Source organism: Camarhynchus parvulus, chromosome 5 (genome assembly GCF_901933205.1).
Source record: "Camarhynchus parvulus chromosome 5, STF_HiC, whole genome shotgun sequence".
Taxonomy (NCBI): Eukaryota; Metazoa; Chordata; class Aves; order Passeriformes; family Thraupidae; genus Camarhynchus; species Camarhynchus parvulus.
This window is the reverse complement of record NC_044575.1, coordinates 25,839,400-25,859,845: the sequence shown is the minus strand read 5'-3', so window position 1 is coordinate 25,859,845 and position 20,446 is coordinate 25,839,400. Positions and strand designations below refer to the sequence as shown.

Genomic DNA, 20,446 nt, shown 5'->3' with positions numbered 1-20,446 from the left:
TTTCATTTCAATATGAAAGATGAAGGCTTTCAGTCATTATTGAAGATAAGTGTAATTTTTGTATTACAAAAATAATTTTTGTATCACAAAAATATTGAGATCTGCTAAGTAGTGTGAGTTTGCATTGTTGGGTAAAGCAGTATGACATAGCATTAATGCATAAGACTAACATATCATCATCATTTTACCATTAATGTTTCATTTGGATTATACTTTGTCTTGCCTTTCATTTCCAATGTATTTTTCAGTATAAAAAGTTCTATATTACAGTTTTTCTTTTCTCAGGGAAGAATGAACAGGAGCATTGATATTAAAAGTAATTCATTGATCTTAGTTACTTTCAAAATTTTGTAGGACCATTGGTATGTGATAACAAGGCAAAATCCTGACTGTTTTTTAGCTGAATATAAAAAAAACCCTTTGTGTTTGATGTATAAAAACAAACAGTAGCTCCCCGATGTTCATGATTATGAACTTGACGGGATGCCAAAATACCACATCTTCATGATGGCTGACATACTGATTACGGAAAGGGACCTAGGAGAAAATAACTCATTAGGAGTTAAGCTTCAGTATTTTTTGGCATTGGTTTGTATCCTAGGATGCAAGATGACCTTAATTTCTGGTTGTTGGGATTTTTTTTGATTTTTTTTTTTTTTGGTCCCTATAGCTACAATTTAAGTTTTTCAATCAGAATCTATTGCGGGTATAATTAGCAAACTTAGTAAAATGTGCACAATGCTCAGAAAAAGCAAGTTGGCACAGAGGATCTTCTCTGGCTTCCTTAGTACCCAAAAAGTAAATACAGCTGCAATATTCATAAGGGCTGCAAAGTGATGTACTTTGTCATGTGAAGAAGATCTGGCACTGTGCCAGGTGCTGCTGCTCAGTGGAATGAACATTAAGCTGCTTTTTTCCTTTTACCTGGTAAGTGCTTGACCACTGTGTTGCTTTTTGAGCTGTGATTTGAAAGTCTTAACTGTGTTAAGAATGATCAGTTTTTTATTTTCTATGGAAACTGCAAGCATGTGATTGTTTAGTTCATTCCAACAATGAATGCCTCATATACTTTATGGCTCACTGAAGAATTCAAAAACTTCTGCAAGTGCTTCCCCTTTTGACATATTTTAAATATTTAAAAGATTTTTAATGTCATTCATGCTAATCTGTACAAATATTTGATACTGAATATATTTTCATGTCTTTCCTGCTGTCTGCAATTTGGTTCAGCATTCATAACTAATGAATTGCAGAGGTCAGGGATCTGTACTGTTGAATTTAGTTTCATGTATTAAAAAAATAAGAAATGATATCTTTGTTTCTGAAATCAAGCAAAGCGACTTTCTTTCCAGATTTTTGATGAATGAGGGTTTAGGAGCTCTAACCTATCTTCCTGTACTTTGGTATCAGATAGAGGAGGTCATGAAATCTCTGTATATTTTCTACACATTAGTGCAGATGTAGCTTGGTCTGTATTTGCTCAATAGAGGACTCCTATCTTGCCATACATAAATTATGAAAGAGAATTGGAGTGTTTTGCTTCAGCTCTCAGTTACTCAACTTGCAGCATAAAGAAAAGAGTGTGGCAGCATTAGAGCTCCCAAAAAAAACCTGATGAATTCTTTGTACTTGGGTCTGAAAAGTGTGTCTGGAGTGCTATTGGTATTCTTCTCATCTACAGCATGGTCAAATTGTACAGCAAACGCTCTTGAAACCTAACATTTTTCTTTCTTTCTGCAATTTTTCCGACTAGATGGGTTCTCTGCTCGTTTAGAGAGCTGCACTGGGTGTTGTGCGAGGTCAATGGTAAAGGTGACATGAATGCAGCAACTACTGGCCAGGGCTGTGTGGGAAGATACTGCTTAAGTAGTTGTAGTGCTAAATGTGCAGCTGTGTCTTAAGAAACAATCAAAATCAGTGAGTGCAGATTTTTATCTCTGGTTTCTCTAATTCTCCAATGAGATAGTGAACACCTCTTCTAGCCACGGCAGCAATCTAGAATACTTCTAAACTGGCTGCTCTATAATATGATACAGCCCTTAACAAAGGTGGATTCCAGTGTTGTCTGTCATTCAGGTGTATTTTCTTTTTTCAGTGTGCTTAATCAGGTATGTGCTGGAAGGCTAATTTAAATTTAATTATTTTATGGTTATTCATTGTGGTAGGAAGGCTAATCTGTGTCTCTCAGGTTAAGAAATTAGAATTAGTTGGCACTTATGCAAATATTTCCTGTCTTAAAATTCACATATTTCTACCTTACTGGAACATTTAAAAATTATTTTTTAATTATATACTTTATAATTGTAATTGTATACTATATAATACTATATAATTAGTTACAAAATGCTCTGAAATCTTTCCACACAAGAAGATGTGGAAATGCAAGCCATCACTTTCATACTCATATCCAAGATGAGAAATAATATGCTGATCTGAGCTGAGAAATTAAGTTTGTCTGTAGAAAATAGGTTCCAATTTCAGATTTTACAGAATTGTTATGCCTCTTGTTACCTATCCTGATGGAAGATATATGGAGTCAGCATGAGGTTTAAGTTAGGTTCTTCCCTGTTTCATTCAAGGCAGAAATGCAAGGAGTTAGTCCAGCTTGTAGCTATGAGAACTGTTTGATACACAGAGATTTGATTTTGTTAAGTAGGGAAAATGTGCAGATGTTTACCATCTCATTCATGACAGGGTAATTGTTAATAACTATTAATTTTTCAATAAATTTACCCTGGCTTACTCCCGTTCTTTTAAGCAACTGGATTTTATATTGATAATGATGTTTCTAGAAGAATTTTCTTCTATACACTCTTTCTAATGCAAACAAGTAAAAATTTTTATTTTTTACTTTTATCCAAGTGTCAGAGGAAATTGGTTGATACATAGAAATCTAAATGCTGCCTTTTCAGAGCAGTCTACTGTTTGAAGGAAATTCTTCAGGCATACTTTTTTCTCATCTGCCTTTGGTGTAAAGAAGAATTAAATAGTACAGCATGTTAAATTCTTCCAACGGAAACTTTCCACATTGTAAATTAAGTCATTAAGATTTGAGGACAAGCAGTCAGGATAAATGACTTAATTTTTCCCGAATACTGTGTTGCAGTAGAGAAGATTTCCATTTGTAGTGATAGAACCATTTTGGCCATTCTGCTTCTGCAGGTTTCTCTACTAGAAGCAGTAGAAAAGTGATGAAGGTCTGGACTGAGCAGTGGTAATAGCATCTGCATACACTGAGTCAAAAAACCCCAAACATACAAAAAGTTATAATTGTTTTACATGTTTGTGTTTCTGGCATCAGCAATGCTTTTATGATTCCAAGAATTTGTAATCACAAGTTGCAGTTATTCTTGTCTGTCTTTGAAGTTATCTTTTTTTTTTAATTATTCTTTTAAAATAAGAATCCTATCCAAAACACGTGTGATTTATTACCTTTTTCTAACATCATAATTTCATTAGCATAAAATAAGTAAAGATGTTTCAGGAAAGCTAAGTGGTCTGTTGGATTTCCCATGGAGAGCTGATCAACTCTGGTGTCAACAATTGTTTCCATGATGACACTTCATACTATAATCATCTTGAAATAAATAGGTGGTTACAGCTCAGGACATAATGACTAATGATTGTTTCTCCTGTAATTAAGTTATAATAGATCTAATTAATATAATTAATGTTGCACCTGTAGATAAGTCTACATACTGTCTACAGTATCATCCAGAAGATAATCTTTAATTTAGATGTATTTATTTCTTAAAATAATTGTATTCTATTATTAAAATCAGATATGATTCTAGTGCAACTGTAATTACAGGGAAAAAAATTCACACTTCTGAACTGTGCATTGAGGCAAATCAATGCTTTCTTTAAAAAGAACCATTTCTTTGGAACTCAAGAAAAATACTACAATACTGACCATTTTAATAGCATTATCACAGGAGTATTTTGTGAGTGTTATGAAATAATAGTCTATAAGTGCTTCTGCTTTCAATTTCAGCAGTAAATTTCAAGAATGTTCTTCAATTGGTTTATGCATTATATAGAAGTAGTTTCAGATTGAATGAGTACCTGTTTTAGTCATGTTACCAAATTAATTAGTCACTCTTTAACAGTCACAGTCATTCTCTAAAGGGAATCAAATTACTATTTTTAGAACAATCAGTATTTGCCCTGTGTAGGATATAGCTTTATGTTAGAACAAAAACCAAAATTTTAAAAAATCTGATTTTGTCTGGTAAGTGGTGTAGGAATAACTGAAAAGTGAAGCTGTTTAAAGAATTCAAAAGTTAAGCCATGGCTAATAAGCCTTCGAGAAAGATTGTACACACGGATCTCTATGTTCTTTATCCTCAAAAGCTACCTATCACATTAGACAATTTGGAAACACAGTTGTCCATTTATAGCTCTGCATTTTATTCCACCCTCTTCCCATTTCTCACAACCTCCATGTAAATCAATGCCAAAATTAACATTATAGAAGAAATAATATATCTGAAGAGCTGTGGAGAGCAACATATGCCTCTTAATATGTTACTTCTCTTTAGTCTAGGATTAGGGCCTGCCACATGTGAGTTTTTATTAAAAAATGGTGTCCTGAGGCCCAGCAGTTCCTACAAATGCCTTCAATGCTTGCAGTACTATATATATGGGGCTATTGATAAGGATTCGGTATCAAAATTTAGTCTTGTGTTCCATAACACAATGAATTACAGCCATATGTTTCTCCTGTTTATCCCCGTATTAGTCTATTTGTAGAAACAACCAATATACTTTAGTAAACATATAATTAATTATCTTTAACTTCCCTGCTGTGAGCTTAATCTGGGAATGGAATGTAAGGGATACAAAGGATTACACTCTAGAAAGTCAGTAGGAGTGATAGTAGTAGGTAGGGAGGATTTTGGGAGGTGGGTCTGTTCTGAACAGGAAGTTGTGAGCTATCTCCCAAGATGTGAGGTGTAGCAGTGGTTTACTTGTGTGAGAATGTCACTGGCAGTAAATTATAGGACAGTGCATTATATACCCTTGGCTCTTTCAGACAATCTGCAATTCAAATTTCTTTGCAGAGGCATAATATTCTGCAAGGAAGTAGAAAGTAAGTGATGTAAGTAAAGAAAAGCTCATGAAGTAAGAGGAAGCTGGTGAACTGGAAAGATTTAGGGAGAGTTTTTGGTCTTACAAATCAGAGTTGCACTTGCAGACTTGTACTAATATTGGTTTTGTTCCTACTGGCTGTAGAGCTAACCATAGGTGAAAAAGAAGCAGGGAGAAGAGAAAAGATGTGGGGGGTTTATTCTCCTGGATAAAAAAGCTTCAAGGTTTACAAAGGTAGCAAAGATGTTCTGAAGAGTAAACTGATTAGGTGAAGTGTCTTCAGAATGTCCAGTAATATAATGATGATGTATTAATATGAAAAATTCCAAATAATGAAAGGATTAGCAGGAGACAGATCCGCACACCATGTCTCTGAGAGGCCCAAAGTCCTGACAGCCCTTCACATGCAGAAGTATCAGACATCATGAGTGGAATGAAGAGAAGCTATTGCTGATATTATAAAATAATCCATATTCACAGCATTATGTCTTTCAGTTAGCAATTTTGCAGAGCTTAACTCAGTATTATATTCCTCTACAATTAGCTGTATATGTACACAGAGGCATTCATGCAAGCATATCGCTTACCATTGCACCCTGTCAAAGGTTTAAAAGGAGGAACGTTTATCAGATGCCATAGAGGATGTCTGAGAGATATTTATGTTGTTATTTTGTTCTTTTTCCTTCTTGACATCCCACTCACTCTTGTAGAATTTCCTGAAGAAATGCAGGATAATTTCTCATCTTGGTTCAAGTGTGAATTTGAGGAAACAGAAAGGGATTAAGAAAATATTTAGGGAACGCCAAAAGATTCAAGACTATGGTGGCAGTAATTTCATTGAAATATTTTGGAGTGAAAGGAGAACCTTGAATTCATTGTTTCATATATTGTCTCAGCCATTTTTAGTGATCTGTTGTGTCACATAACTGCTGTTGAAGTATGGGAATTGCAAAATCAGTGTTATAAACTAGTTACCATGTTGAGCTCAAAGGTAGGATTTTAAGTTGTATTCCCCATATTTTACTTAGATAAATTGTAATCTTTGTTCCTCAGGTTCAGTGTTTTACATAATTGGCATAATTAACCATAAAAATCTCATAGGATAAGAGTGTATTTACTGGCACAAGAAATAAAAATATGAGGATTATTTATGACTACCCATTGAAATTTCTTGAACATATGGGTGAAGTGTCAAGTCCAACAGGGATATCATCTAGTTCTTGTACTTTGAGAAGACCAATAAGAGATTTATTGACCATGTGAGAAAACAAATTTTTGTTTGTTAGTGAATAAAAATCAAGAAAGTGATATATGTGTCCAAAAAGCCTTTTCTGAAAGTTTGAATTATTCAGTAGTACCAGATCTTTAATTGATACTTAGTCATCCAGTATCCTTTTCTTTTCTCCATTTGTTCAATGTTTCATTTTCACAAATAGCTCCTGCCTATTTGATTGTAGGTGGTTCAACAAGCCTAGTCTTCTCTTTCTTGAATGTAAGGGTTAAATCTCTATGGCCAAGATGTGCTGGAAAGACTAGAAAATTCTCTCTCCAGATGTGTCAAAGGATATGAAGTCTATTGAAAAATGTAAATTAACTTCATATCAGAGCTGCTTTCTTCTAGCAAAGAATTGACATATGAAAGAGGTGTCACAAGGAAAAGAGAGTTTTAATGTAAATGTATTTGAGCAAAGGAGGATTTAAATGCAGTTGCAGTTCTTCTGGAAATATATCAAATAGATAAATACCCTTCTGAAAGCAAATGCCTAAGGTTGTCTCACATCTGTAAGTTGAGAGGACACCCGATCATTCTATTCTGAGGGAAGTCATCCTTCAGATATGTGGAAGATAACTCTGGTGTTTTAATCCTGAGTTATTTGGATGGGCAACTAGATTAGCTCATCCAGTGAAAAGTTTGAAAAAGGAAATATTTACACATCCTTATTTTTGAGATGCATCTGCAGCCCTGGAGAACAAGGTACTGAAACAAGCTATTGAAACAAGACAGAGCTCAATGGACATCAAATGCCCAAGTGAGCTCTCCAAAATTTGAACCTCCTCTTCCAAGGATAATATTGCATTAAAATTTCCTGAATGCACTTTTACCCAGATTGTAGATCAGAATTTTTAAGTAAGCTGATGATTTTTGTCTGACAGGCCAAAATACGTTGTATGAAAGCAAGTCCTTCAATGTAGGCTACCTTGAGCAGTGTTGTCTTTGGGCAAATTCCTATGTCTGTATGAAAACCTATGGGACAGCTCCGCTGTTTCAAAACCTTTTTGTTTTTATTTTCTTTCCCTTCAGTTTTTTCTTTTTTCTGTGCAGAGTTCTCTCTAAACTGTTTTTTAATATTCAAGATTTAGGCACTAAATGATCTAATCATGGAAAGGTGCTTTTAAAGACAATTATATTTCCTCTGTTCTTTCTGTAGCTGAACTGATGTTCTTGGAATCTCTCAGAAGAAGTCTTTTGCACTAAGAAACATTTCACTAACTCAAAAGGGAAATAGTGTTTCTTTCAGATGAAAGAACCTGGACTTGAGTGTAAGAGGAGATGAGGAGGACTGTTTTTCCCAAACTAAGTAACCTCAGATTTTTGCTTAATGTACCATTTTAATTCAGCAAACATGGAGGACTGTGTTGGCCCAAACTTGAAAACAAATTATAAAGGAGACAAAAAGTAGACTCTTACTGCAGGTTTCTATGTGATTTTTTTTGTTGTTTGGTTTGGTTTCTACTGCCAGTAGTACCAATGTACTAGGCTTACTAGACTTCTTGCACAAGCCTAGTAAGCTCAGCATTGTGTATAATTTCTCTAACAAAATCAAGTAAAATCTGTATTATAACATAGCAGAATGCTAGCAACACTCCACTTGTCTCTTCTACCAGTACTGAATCAAGGAAGTGTTTTTAGCCAAACTCAGACTCCAGTTTCCACTTTCTGTTGAGTACAGATTGTGTCAGATTCCTGAAGCTATAGAATAGAAAGAAACGCAGAGCTGAACTCTCTGTTCATGTAGAAAAGGATGTAATAGTATCCCCTTGATTTTTAAATTTTCTTTTTTGCTGTTTAGACCAACTTACTCCAACCAATATCTATAAGCCAGAAGGCTGGACTCCTCTTCATGTGAGAGTGCATTCCTCCCCTGTCTCCAGAGACAAAACTTGTGTGTGTGCTCTCTCTTGTGTATGTGTTCTCTCACCCTCTCACCTCATGATTCTTGCATTTTTTGTCTGTATAGTTGTCTGTCTTCAATGGGGAAGGTGAGAAACAACTTTATTTGGGTTTTTTCCCTTTTTGATGGAAACTAGAGGAAGTGAGTCTATGCCCATCAAGTAGGGAGAGATATGAATGCAGGTTTCCCATTTCCTGGACACATACTCTAACAATTATGCTGTGAGCCAAAGACACCACTCATCATAACCAACTATTTTTCAAGGAGTATCTGACTTATTGATATATACAGGTTTTAGGAGTGCTTTACGTGTATCTATTGGATTAGACCTGTTAGGGTATTTAGATATGTAAGTATTTACTTTTTGAATGTCTTAATCACCGTAGGTAAGGAGATATCCAAACCAGATTACTTAGTTAAAATGGGGCATAAGCTTCAGTAGGAAAAGCAATAACTAATACAGGGTACACAAGAAAGTTCTTTTTCCAGACAAAAATATATTAAGAGCATGGAATTTCTGAATCTAAATGTCACTGTGTTCTTTGTCTAAAAATATTGTTGTGTACTTGTTAAAAATGTTACATTTATATACAACTTATTCTAGGAGTTTTCAAACTAAAATTTAAAAAAAACCAAACCAAAAACTGCCCGTTAGGATCTCATTCCCGGGGGGTTATACTTGCTAACAGCAACATTTTTCACTGACATGGTGGTTTTTTTAATCTGATACATATTTCTGTCTTGAGAGGATAGACTTTTTTTTTCCTGATTATCTACATGTATGCTATGAAGTTAGGTATTATTTTAACATTGTGATTCATAGGAATCATTATATAATGTATGTTGAAGGTGTGGAACCAAAGCTACTATTTAAAGGATGTTACTTGTATAACATTCCTGAGTTTCTCACCTTTTTCTTTAATTTTCCAATGCAGATAACAATACCCAGACCTTCAGTGGCATCCACACAGTCTGCTTCAGAGAGCTTTCACTATGGCCACCAGCTGGAGAGAAGAGAGCAGGATGGTCAGTCTGTGGAACACACCGTGGAACTTTCCTCTCCAAAGGAAAGTTTGCCAGGTTTGGTTGGGACAGAGGATGCACTTCCAGCTAGTGCCAACAGACCAGATTTGGTACTTAATATTAGCCAAGAGGTGCTTGAGAGGGGAGGACTTGTCAAAGAATCTGTCCTGGATTTTGACCAAAAGGACCTACCTGAACACAATGGGATACAGGAAGAGAAAGAGCTTGGAAATATTCCTGTGGAGGAGGCTGAGGAAGAAGGGCTCCCACTGGTTTCTGAGGATGCCATTGAAATGCTAAGCAAAGAACAGAATTCTTCTTTGCCAGGAAACTCAAAATCTGCAGAGGAAGAACCTCTAACAAATACTGAAGCAGCTCAGGAATCAAAGTCAAGGCCTGTCTGTTTGGTCCCAAATCAAGATGAGGTTCTGAAGTCAATAGCACCTAAAACATCAGAATTGTCTCCCTCAAGACTTAATAACGCACATGTTAATAGACAGGGAAGCAAAATAGCAACCATTCAGGAAAATGGTTTTCATTCTGATAAGGAGGAAGTCCATAGCCAAGACCTGAAATGCCACCAAGTGGCTCTTACTACTATTTTGCAGCAGGAGAATAAAAGAGAGAAAAATGCTCCCAGAAATGGAGAGTTATTCCATTGCATTTCAGAAAATGAGAATTCTTATCGATCTAAGAAAGACTCCGTTAAATCTTCTTTTGTATTCAGGCAGAGTCGAATCCCAGTTTTAGCACAAGAGATAGACTCAATGTCAGATTCCTCTTCTGTTTCTGCAAAGGAAAAGCTTCTTCTAAAAAAAGCCCATCAGACAGACTTGGTCAAATTACTTATGGAAAAGAGACAGCTCAAATCTTTCCTTGGTGACCTCTCAAGTGCCTCTGATAAGTCACTGGAGGAAAAAATGGCTGCCGCTCCAGTACCGTTTTCTGAAGAAGATGTCTTAGCTTCGTTTTCTAAATTGACACTGGACTCTCATTTCAGCAAGCAGAATGAAGATAGCTCTTTATCTCCAAGCAGCCCTCAGTCCAGAAAAAGCAAGATTCCAAGACCAGTGTCTTGGGCAACCACTGATCAAGTTACCAGTTCAAGTTCAGCTCAGTTCTTTCCTCGGCCACCACCAGGAAAACCACCTACTAGACCTGGGGTAGAAGCTAGGTAATGCAGAGAAAATAGAAATAGATTTTCAGGTTGAAATAGATTTTCAGGAGCTAGACTGCAGTTACTGTGCAGGATGTAATGCTGTAGAAGTTCCACCCTCTAACTAATTAAAAAAAAATGCTGGGCTTCAATTCTCTGAGAAACCTTACACTGTTGGAGAATGAATGAGGAGAAGCTGATACACAAAATGAGCCTGGTTCACTGTTAAAACTAATACATCAACAGATGTGTATTCAATATTTTGAAACCTGACAATCTATAACTAAATTTTTACACATTTTGTTAAAGTGGGGTTACTTTTCCAGAACTGCTGGTTATTTACAAACCCATAGAAATTTTTAGGAGCTGTTGTATTCAGCTCCCTTGGAAATTAATCTGTTCTTAATGTAGACATTGTAGATATTTGGGGATTCCAGCCATCACCATTAAGTCAATTAGCTATGCTCAGATCATGTCTAAGTAAATCAACTAATTAAAGTAGGGCAGAGTGAATTTTAGAAGACCTCCTGTTTGCCACGTCTATATGCAGACAATCACAATCTAGTTTTTTCTGTCTACATTCCCAAGATAAGGATAATTTTGATACAGTAGTGCAAAATCCTTTTAAGGAAGCTGCAGTGAGCCTTGTCATCCCTTAAAATTGTGTATGGGAGTGCACTGATGGTGTGCAGGAATGGATGTACCCCTCTGAAATGGCAATAAGCACTGCTCTTCAGTGTGCTCCTTCCAACACCACCAGGAAAATCCTGTTGTCCTGTAAACACTGAGGCTGTTTATGGGAGTGAGTTTATATAAATATAAATACTGTGTTGAGCTGAACAACACAGAAGCCAAAGCCTAGATCCAAACACCTCTACCACAGGAAAGTTGAGCTCCACATATCTGTTCAGCAATGCAAGCTCCTCCTTAGTTTCTAGTGATACAGAGTTTCTATTTGAATTTTACTGAATAGATGGAAATAGAAATAATCTTTCTTCGTTTCTTCTTAAGGTTGCGCAGATACAGAGTCCTAGGCAGTAGCAGCTCGGACTCGGATCTTATCTCTCGTCTGGCTCAAATCCTGCAGAATGGATCTCAAAGACCAAGGAGTTCTACCCAGTGTAAGAGTCCAGGATCTCCTCATAGTCCAAAAACACCACCCAAGAGCCCTGTCATCCCCCGCCGCAGTCCCAGTGCCTCCCCTAGAAGCTCTTCTTTACCCCGTACTGCCAGTTCTTCTCCGTCCCGGGCTGGGAGATCCCATCATGATCAGAGGAGTTCATCCCCACATTTTGGGAGGAGTAAATCACCTCCTAGCCATTCAGGCTCTTCATCTTCTAGGAGGTCCTGCCAACAAGAGCACTGCTGCAACAAAACGAGCAAGAATGGTCTGAAAGGATCTGGCAGTTCTTTCCACCATTCCCCAAACACTAAGACTTCCACAGGAAAGAGCAAATCAACTACTAAGCTTAGCAGATAGGAACTGGGTCTTGACAGGTATAAAATCTCCTCCTAAATCTGATGCATGTTGTGTCTGTGTACTGTGTATTTAAAAAAATAATCAAAAAAAAAGTATATTAAAAAAAGATGTTGAATCTGCACATTTTAAAGAAAGTAGCCATTGGAAACTATTCATGAGAAAGCATTCTTTGTAAATAAGTGGCCAGGCTTTGCCTTAGAGCAGGCAGCAAGCAGATCCACAAAATGGGAAGTAGAGGCCAGGGTAAGAATGGCTGGGTAGTCAAAGAGGTGCAATGTATTTAGAGTGAAAAAGTATCTTGAAAGTGAGTGTTTTAAAATGGTATTAATCTTGATCTGTTTAGTTTCCCTAGTTAGAAAATTTGGCCTAATTATTTAAGGCCTTGCGTACTCAAGGAGTATGTAAGAAAGCCTGAAACAGTCATTCCCAAAATGATGTCACTACTTGGGAGATAAGTACTGCTCAAGCATTTCTTTGCAGTTTTAAAAAAGCACACACTTTAGAAGATGATATTTCTGCCTTATAAATTTCTTCCATTTTGAGCTGCACTCACCTCTGAGTCACTGAGTGCTTATTTTGTCCCCTATTATGGCACAGATTTCTTACCTAAGTATCATATACCTTACCTCTTCTTGACACTGATGAAATTTAAAAAATCAATATTTGACAAGATGTTTTTGTACCAATATTATTTAGAGATTTCCTTAGCAGTAATTAGGATCCAGGAAGCTGATTCTCAGTTCTATATCATATAGCTTTTGGGAGTCATAGTGGGGTTTTTCAAACCACATTTGATAGGATTTGGAAAAGCATTCCCTCCTAGGAAATAAGAGAAAGGACTAGATGTATGCCCTTCACTGGATGTTGTAGATTTACAGTAAAATGCAATGTAAGTTAGAAAATAAGAACCTTTCTTTACCCCCTTAATTCAAATGAAAAAAGAACCTTTGTTATTGCTGACTTCTGTTTTTCCATTATTTATGGATCGCTTAAACCACAGATCTTGCAATGCAGAGATGATTACCAATCAAGTTTTGGTTTTTTGGTCATTTGTTTTCTAAAATTATGAAAGATGAAACAGAGATGAGGAAATTGTCTACTTTATGAACGTGATAAGTTAGGGGTGACAGAAATACACTTAACACCCTTACAAAATCTGGGTAAGAATATTAATCATCAAAGCAAAATATACGGAAAGAAATCTGAGCTATTTTTGTATTGGATTCTTGTAATTCAGTTTCCCAAATGTGTTTTTGATAGAGAAGCTTTGTTGACTCTCAGTAAAGTCCAAAGGTGTTTAATTCCTCCAGTTTTATTAGGTACTTACTCAGTAACATCTTGTGCTCTGCAGGAACCCTGTAGGGAATGAAAGGTACAGCACCTTTTGCTGTGTTCAGAAAAGCATAGTGGGTCAGAATAGGGACAGACAAGAACACAAGCCTGAGAAAGATGCAGCCAGCTCTCCTCCCTAATGATTCCTGTTGTGGGGACTCTGGATGCATAGGAGACTTGTCAATTACTGATCTGCTTGCTGTAGTCATATGCCTCTCCAGCCAGCATCTGTGTTTTTTTATTTAACCTCTGCCAAAAGAATACTTTTGGATTTAAAAGGGAATATTTTGTCTCTGAGCTAACACATTCTAATGCTGCATTAAAGCTGCCCTAGAGCTGCACTGAATTTCACTTGCTTTGTCAGACTATGTTGATTTTTTCCTTTTCTTATTATGTATATTATTTCCCATATGTAATGTAGCACAGTATGGAACCTTAATTTCATTCAGGTTTCAAGCACTACAGATGAATGCAATAGGTAGGGTATACCTGCTTTTTCTGAAGAAACCATTGCAAAGTCCAATTCCTTTGTATTATAATGTATAATAGGTGCTATACCCATAATTGCATGTCCTCATGGTAAATTATATAATATAAATATTTATATATACATATATGTATATGCTTATATAAACTCATTCTTTCTCATTTTTCATTTGTAATTTATGGACCACAAATAGTACAGTTCCCTTTCTGTTAGCTCCTGTATACTTACCTCTTCTATTCTCCCCTGCACCCCTGCCAAAAATATCTGGAATGCACAAATTCTAATAGCCTTTATACCTTGGTACAAAATTGAAGGACTGCTGATTTCTCAACCAGCCAATGTTTTGTGTTGCAGCTTGTTTTTTTTTATTTCTAATTTCATGTGCACATTTGCATATGGAACAAGAACAAAGACTCAAGAGATATTTTTATTTTTTATTACAAATAGGTATTGCTAATTTTTATTTCATTATGTGAGTTCTAAATTGTGAATACTTGTCATATAGGAACAGTGACAGCCTATGAATACCTAATGGTTGAATGTGACAACAACAAATTCCATCTTTTCCTTCCTGTTTTCTACATGTTTCCTTATGGTATACCATAAAAAAGAATTTGGTCACATTGTGATGTTTTTGTCCTGGGCACTTGCTGGAATTATTTGTTAAGGTGGCGTGGCAGCCCATGATTATTTTTCCTTATTTCTGAAAAGCATTTATTATCATCATGTAAGTTTATTCTTACATTACATTGTCAGTTTTCATAAGTACTAACTTTATGCATCCTTACCTGAAAATGCTGAAGTTGAGGTGTTTATATTTTCTCTATAGTGTAACAGGATCCAGAAATGGTAACTGCTTTACAGGTGAGAAAGCACATAACACCTCTGTTATGTTGTCTTCAAAGTACAGGCTTGTCCATTGTTAGACATTACTATGTAAAATAAACCAATGCTGTAGAAATTCACTCGTACTTGAACTACTTGCCAATGTAAAAATAGTAAACTATGCCAAAAAGAAAAAGAGAAATCAGTCATTATTGGTGACACAGGCTTCTTTTGGTCAGGAAAAGGTAGAAGAACTGTATACCCCCAGTTGCTTTTTTGCTGTAGATTTAACAGGATCTAAGGAGAAAATAATGAAGATGTGAATGGAGGAGCAATTGTGAATAACTTAGCTTGAACTACTTGCTCTTCTTGAGTTTTTTGTTGCTTGATACCCTTCTCCCAAAAGTTTACAGAAATGCTTACTGTAGTCTAACATAGCAATCAGTTAATGTTATTAAGTAATGGTCAATTGATCAACTCATACATAAATATTAGCTTAATATTTCTAGAGGGCCTATATAATCATTAAGGACTCTGTAAGCCTCAGTATTTGAATGTGGATATGGCTCTGCAGAAAACCACCAATGTACATGTGTGTCACCCTTGTGCAGAGTGTGTGTGAATAGTTTATGGCAGGTTATCTGCAACACATTTTCAGGGACGGGGAAGATTTTTCTCCATTGTACAAAATGGCTGCCATTACTCTGCATAGCACACAGCAGTTTATATAGGAATATTAGCTGGGAAATATAAAATTCAAGGAGCTGTTGCTTTGTCTTCTCCCTTTCTTTGGTGAGCAGTGCAATGGAGCCATGACATGTAGCAGGTGCAGATGCTGCATACTCATTTCCTCTTTATGGTGTATTCTGTGTTGTGGCCAGCACTTTGGAGCATTTTTTAGAGAAACTGAGGCATGAAGCCTTTAAACTAAAATAGAACTTGAAATCACCAAACATTTCACACAGACTTTTGTGCTACAATATTGCATGGTAAAATCAATCTAAGTTACAATCTCAAAAATCAAAATGAATTAACCTCTTTATTAATTACAAATGCCAATTACTACTTAGGTAAAACCCTGCTAGAATAATAAAAAGTGTGATACGGTAGAGCAATGTTGGCAAGTTGTATGATGCTAAGCACCTATCTACTGCTTGAGCAGGATCAATAAGCGTAGAAAATGTCACTGCTCAAAGGCAGGAGCAAGATGAGGTCTTAAGTGCTAGTTATATGTAATTATACAGGAGGCAAAGCCCTGCAGAGTGACACAAGGCATTCATTACAACCACCAGCCACATCCTGTCTTGGGAAATCTGGACATATTCTTACCTTGAAGTCTGCATGTTTGAGATCAAGCTTTCTTGCATACCTCACTAAACAGTCTTGATGTATAAGAAAGGATTTGGTCCTATATATTTAAAAATAGCTTGAAATATTTTTCATCTGAAAAAGACTTGCTGGAGCTCTATCATCTACAGTTCGTAGTATTATGGTAATAACTATTGCTGGGAAAACACACAATTTTGATTTTATATATATATATAAATACACATTTGTACTTAAGTGTATCTTCATATACACTTATATAGATACTGTATATTATATAGAAATATATATATACATACATACATATGTGTGTATATACATATAGATAGGAAGAGTCTCAGCTATTCCATCCTGTTCACTGGAATTCATTTGCTGGAGTGAGCCAAGGCCTGTTTGCTTTGATTTACTCTGGTCTCCTTTTCATCTACTGCAATGTCCCTATGCCCTAATTCTGATTTTGTGTCTTTTTCATATTACAAGGCCTCATCCTATAGTCCTACTTGGGCAAAACTCCTGTAAGTCCTTCTTATTGCAGTAATACTTACGCAGTGCTTGACTGTAATGCTTCTATTTTTTTTTTCTTTTTCTCTTTGATGAGAATGTAGATAAAGCCAGATTTACAGTATAGTCTTCTTCCTGTAAACAGATTTTTTCTGTAATGAATTGAACATTTTTATGGAACACTTAGAGGCACAATTCTGGTAAGAAGAATGTAATTATTCCAATTTCTAAAAAGGGTCTAATGGAAAATGAATTATATGTGCCTCCAATTTTTATATATATCTTAAATGAGAGAGTAGTCTTCTGGAAAGGAATAGGAGAATAAAAGAGAGCTCAAAGTCAAACTCTTTCTCATGACAGGCCTATAATACATGATTTTTTTCCATGCAGGACTGATGCTGTGAGGGGACAAGAGCCATATCTGTCTTGTCATTCTCAGTGAGTCAGGGTCTGCTTAGGTTAACACCAAGATTCCTGTGGTGCATTCTCTGTATGCTTTTCACTTTTAGGAATGGTCAGAGAACTCTTGGCTGGATAAAGGCCTTGACTTTTATCCATGAGTCTACTCTTCAGCTGGTGAAAGCTCTGGCTGCTCGTTGGATGGTGAACATGGCAGTGCTAGGTTAGCAGTTGAACTTGGATCTTGGCAGTGTTTTCCAACCTTGATGGTTCTATGATTCCTCTTTCTGAAATTTATAGAACAGGACATAATATTTTCATTCAACTTCTTTTAGCTAATCAAGTAGGCAGTGAACTGATTGGGTTTGTTTGCTGTTTTTCTTTTGGCTCAAATGTCTTTGGTTATAATTAGTACCATTTTTGGTTACCAGAAATGCTGGTAAAAGGAAGTGAGGTTCAGTGTTTTGACTGTATGCAATACACAGGCATAGGTCATACATTTTTTAGCTAATCAAATTGCATAAACATGCACATCACATAAGAATACCTCACCTGTCTGCTTGAAGCCAGTGTTCCTTTTCCCTATACAAAATATTTGTGAAAGAGAAATGTTATAAAATCAGCTTGGATTATATAATAATTATCAGGAATTATCTTATGATATTGTCAAATGCCAAAAAGCTTTTCTCACTCATTTTCATATGGTTTAAATAATCAGGCTTTTAAATATATATCTTTAAGGAGGGGTTTTTGTTTGGTTGGGTTTTTTAAGGAAAAATGTACAGGAGTCCATTGTTTCAAAGATTGATGTATTGACTTTGCAATGACTCTTGCCATCCAAGTTTGAACAGGTTGGGCTGATTTTACTCTCCATTGATGATAACACATTCTCTATCAACAATGATAATGACAAACCCAAATGCTATGCTCCTGTTTCTCTTCTACTTGAAGAGCTTGGACCTGTGGGAGTTCTTGCTGTTCTTGTGCAGGTGCAACTTCATTAAAATCAGTATAGGGTCCTGTTTTGTTGAGGCTCTTTCCCCTGATTAGGAACTGAAAATATAAACTCACTCTATGAATATCAAATTTGCTGTTGCTGTATTTTAATTTGGAAAATACTAATTTTCTTATTGTTGTTGTTATTATTACATGACATGACATGCCTCTGGATCTCTCCTTTTCTGTCAGAATTACTGTTGAGAGCCACTTTGGCCAAGAGTACAGTGTGGTTTCTTTTAAAACAGTATCCCAAGTGGGCTACTCATGTGAGGCCCCCATCATCCACAAGTGTCTGTGGGAATTCAGCTGGAATTAATTTGATGTTTGTTTTGAGATCACTTGACCTTTGACCTTTTATGTAAAGGGCTGATGGTAACAGCAGAACAACTTGCTCCAAAAGATGCAATGTAATTATTTTGGTCTGCCTGGCTTCAAATCCTTTTAAACCAGTATCTGCTGCATGGCAGGCATGGTCATAAAGGTTTGATGCAAAGTGAAGTAGGATTTTTTTGACAATTTCACATATTTTTCTTCTGACTGGAGATCTGGATTTGTTGCCAAGCAGCCTTCTCTGCATCCTCTTTACTTTCATTGGCTAGGAAGCAAGATTGGAAATTCTTCCCCAGCTTTTAACTTTCTTTTCTATAGAATCAACCCAGACTGAAGTTGCAGTGCTTGTGTTAACAGATGCCAATTTTCAAATGCTTTCCTATGAACATCCAAACTAGTAAATTAAGGAAATCACCAGCAATGCCTTCAGACAAGTACTGACTTTTTGAAGTGGCCAACCAATGGCTGCTAGTCTAAAATCCCTGGGCAATACCACAAAGAATTAAATCTGTGTATTAATTAAAAATACAATATTGTAAACTCCATAAGAAATCAAGTACTCGATAGTAAAGTCTGCAGTGCGATTAAATTAAGTGGAAAGTAGTTCTGAGATTGTTTTTTACCATTGAGGAAGACAAATGCTGAGTCCTTCAAATTCTCTTACTCAGTAATTGCAATTCTCTTCCCCTCCTTGGAAATCCTCTAAGCCATTCTTTTCATTTAAGTTTGCTCAGGCACCCAAGAGCATAAAGAGTTAATGCCCTTGTAATGGTCATTTGTACATAAAGTTGTAATTATTTATTTTCTCATTTGTACCATATCAAGGCTTTGTACAATGTTTAAGTTTTGTTTTCAAATTATTTTGTATTTTATTTTTATAAACTGGTTCTAAATAAAATACTCATTCAGCATGCAAAACTTCAATTCTTGATTGTGTTTGTATAATGATTCATTAACTTATAAAGCTTTAGCTGAAATATTTTTCAGTGTTTTTTACTACTGTAACCCTGTAATTTGAATGGATAAAGTGCTTCAGCAGTGATTTTTTTTCTCTGTTTCAAAAAAGTAAAAAACAAGCATATGTTGTTACTACTACAGCATGAATCAAATGTTCAGATTGCAAATTGAAATGATTGGATCAATGGAAGTTTAACTGATTTAGTAAGTTCATGTGCTGTATATTAATAACTACAGAAAAATCCAAATAGGCCACCTCAGAAACCTGACTTTCTATTTGTTCTTATCCCTTCTGTCTGTGTTCATCTAAACAATAAATGATTGGCGCAGCCAGATTTGGTCAATTTTAGTTACAATAGAGTGGTCCTGAAAAGCCAGCTGCTGATGGCATTTTTCCTTTCAGAATGCTATTTTTTTATTTAGTCAGAGGTCACCATAATTGATCTCTTTTGGGGATAATCAGCTGTCTGGATGTAGTCACTAAGCTTTTGCAGTCTCTTGAGGGGACTTGTCTCCCTCTGTACAATAAACTTAAGCAGCAGATAGCAGAGAAATGAACGAATGGAAGTTGTTACTGAACCTGAGTGCTATGGGGGAAATGCAGTGTTAAGCTTGCTCTAGTTTCCTCCAAGACCCTTTTATTTCTCTTTCTAGTAACACTAAGCATAAGTAGAGTGTAAAATAATCTCAATTTGTATTTGTGGTTTGTGCCTGAATGTCTTAGTCCTATGCTACCAGAAAATAGTCTGCACTTTGCACAGCAGGACAAGCTTTTTAGGGAAGTCCAGAAGAATTTGAGAAAATTCCCTGGATCTCTTTCTCAGTATTACCACTGTTATGCCATGCATTCGAGGAAATTTAAAGCCAGCTCTGCCTTTGTTCAAATAACTGGCAGTATTTTCATTAAGCTTCATGACCAGGTCATTAGCTCTTGTCATTTATACAAATAGCCTGGATAGCTTCACAGGAAACAAACTGGGAATTCATTTACTCAGTAACAGTCCAAGAAATTTGTTTCACCTTCTGTTAAGAGCAGCCAGAAACTTAATGGCATGGCTTCTGGATGGTGCATGTGATCACAGAAAGGGTGTGTAAAGAAATAGTAACCAACTGTATTAATTTGAAGATGAGAATAACAATTTTGCCCACTCTGTAGTGATGAGAGGTAGCTCAGTTTCCTTCTCTATTTAAAAGATGTAAATCTAGAATGTGTCAGAAGTGGAAGAGTGACTTTGATCTGGCTCCAGTATATTTTAGCAGTACAAATGACACACAGGGAAAGAAGCAAGATCAGAACAAACATGCTGTGGTACATTGATGTTGAGGTCTGGTTGTTGTCTGACCATCACAGTGTCTTTTAGCATTGC

The 20,446-nt window shown here is 36.1% G+C and overlaps 1 protein-coding gene across 4 annotated transcripts in view; it reads left to right on the top strand.

Annotated features, from left to right (window-relative positions):
• TTBK2 (tau tubulin kinase 2) overlaps positions 1–19,040 on the top strand; it is an 81,160-nt gene extending 62,120 nt beyond the window's left edge. For all 4 annotated transcript variants that reach the window (XM_030948794.1, XM_030948793.1, XM_030948795.1 and 1 more), the window contains 2 exons: positions 9,200–10,461; positions 11,455–19,040. In XM_030948794.1, the coding sequence (XP_030804654.1) occupies positions 9,200–10,461; positions 11,455–11,923 (1,731 nt within the window). In that variant the 3' untranslated portion in view covers positions 11,924–19,040. The remainder of the gene's footprint in view (positions 1–9,199; positions 10,462–11,454) is intronic.
• Positions 19,041–20,446: the final 1,406 nt, after the last annotated feature.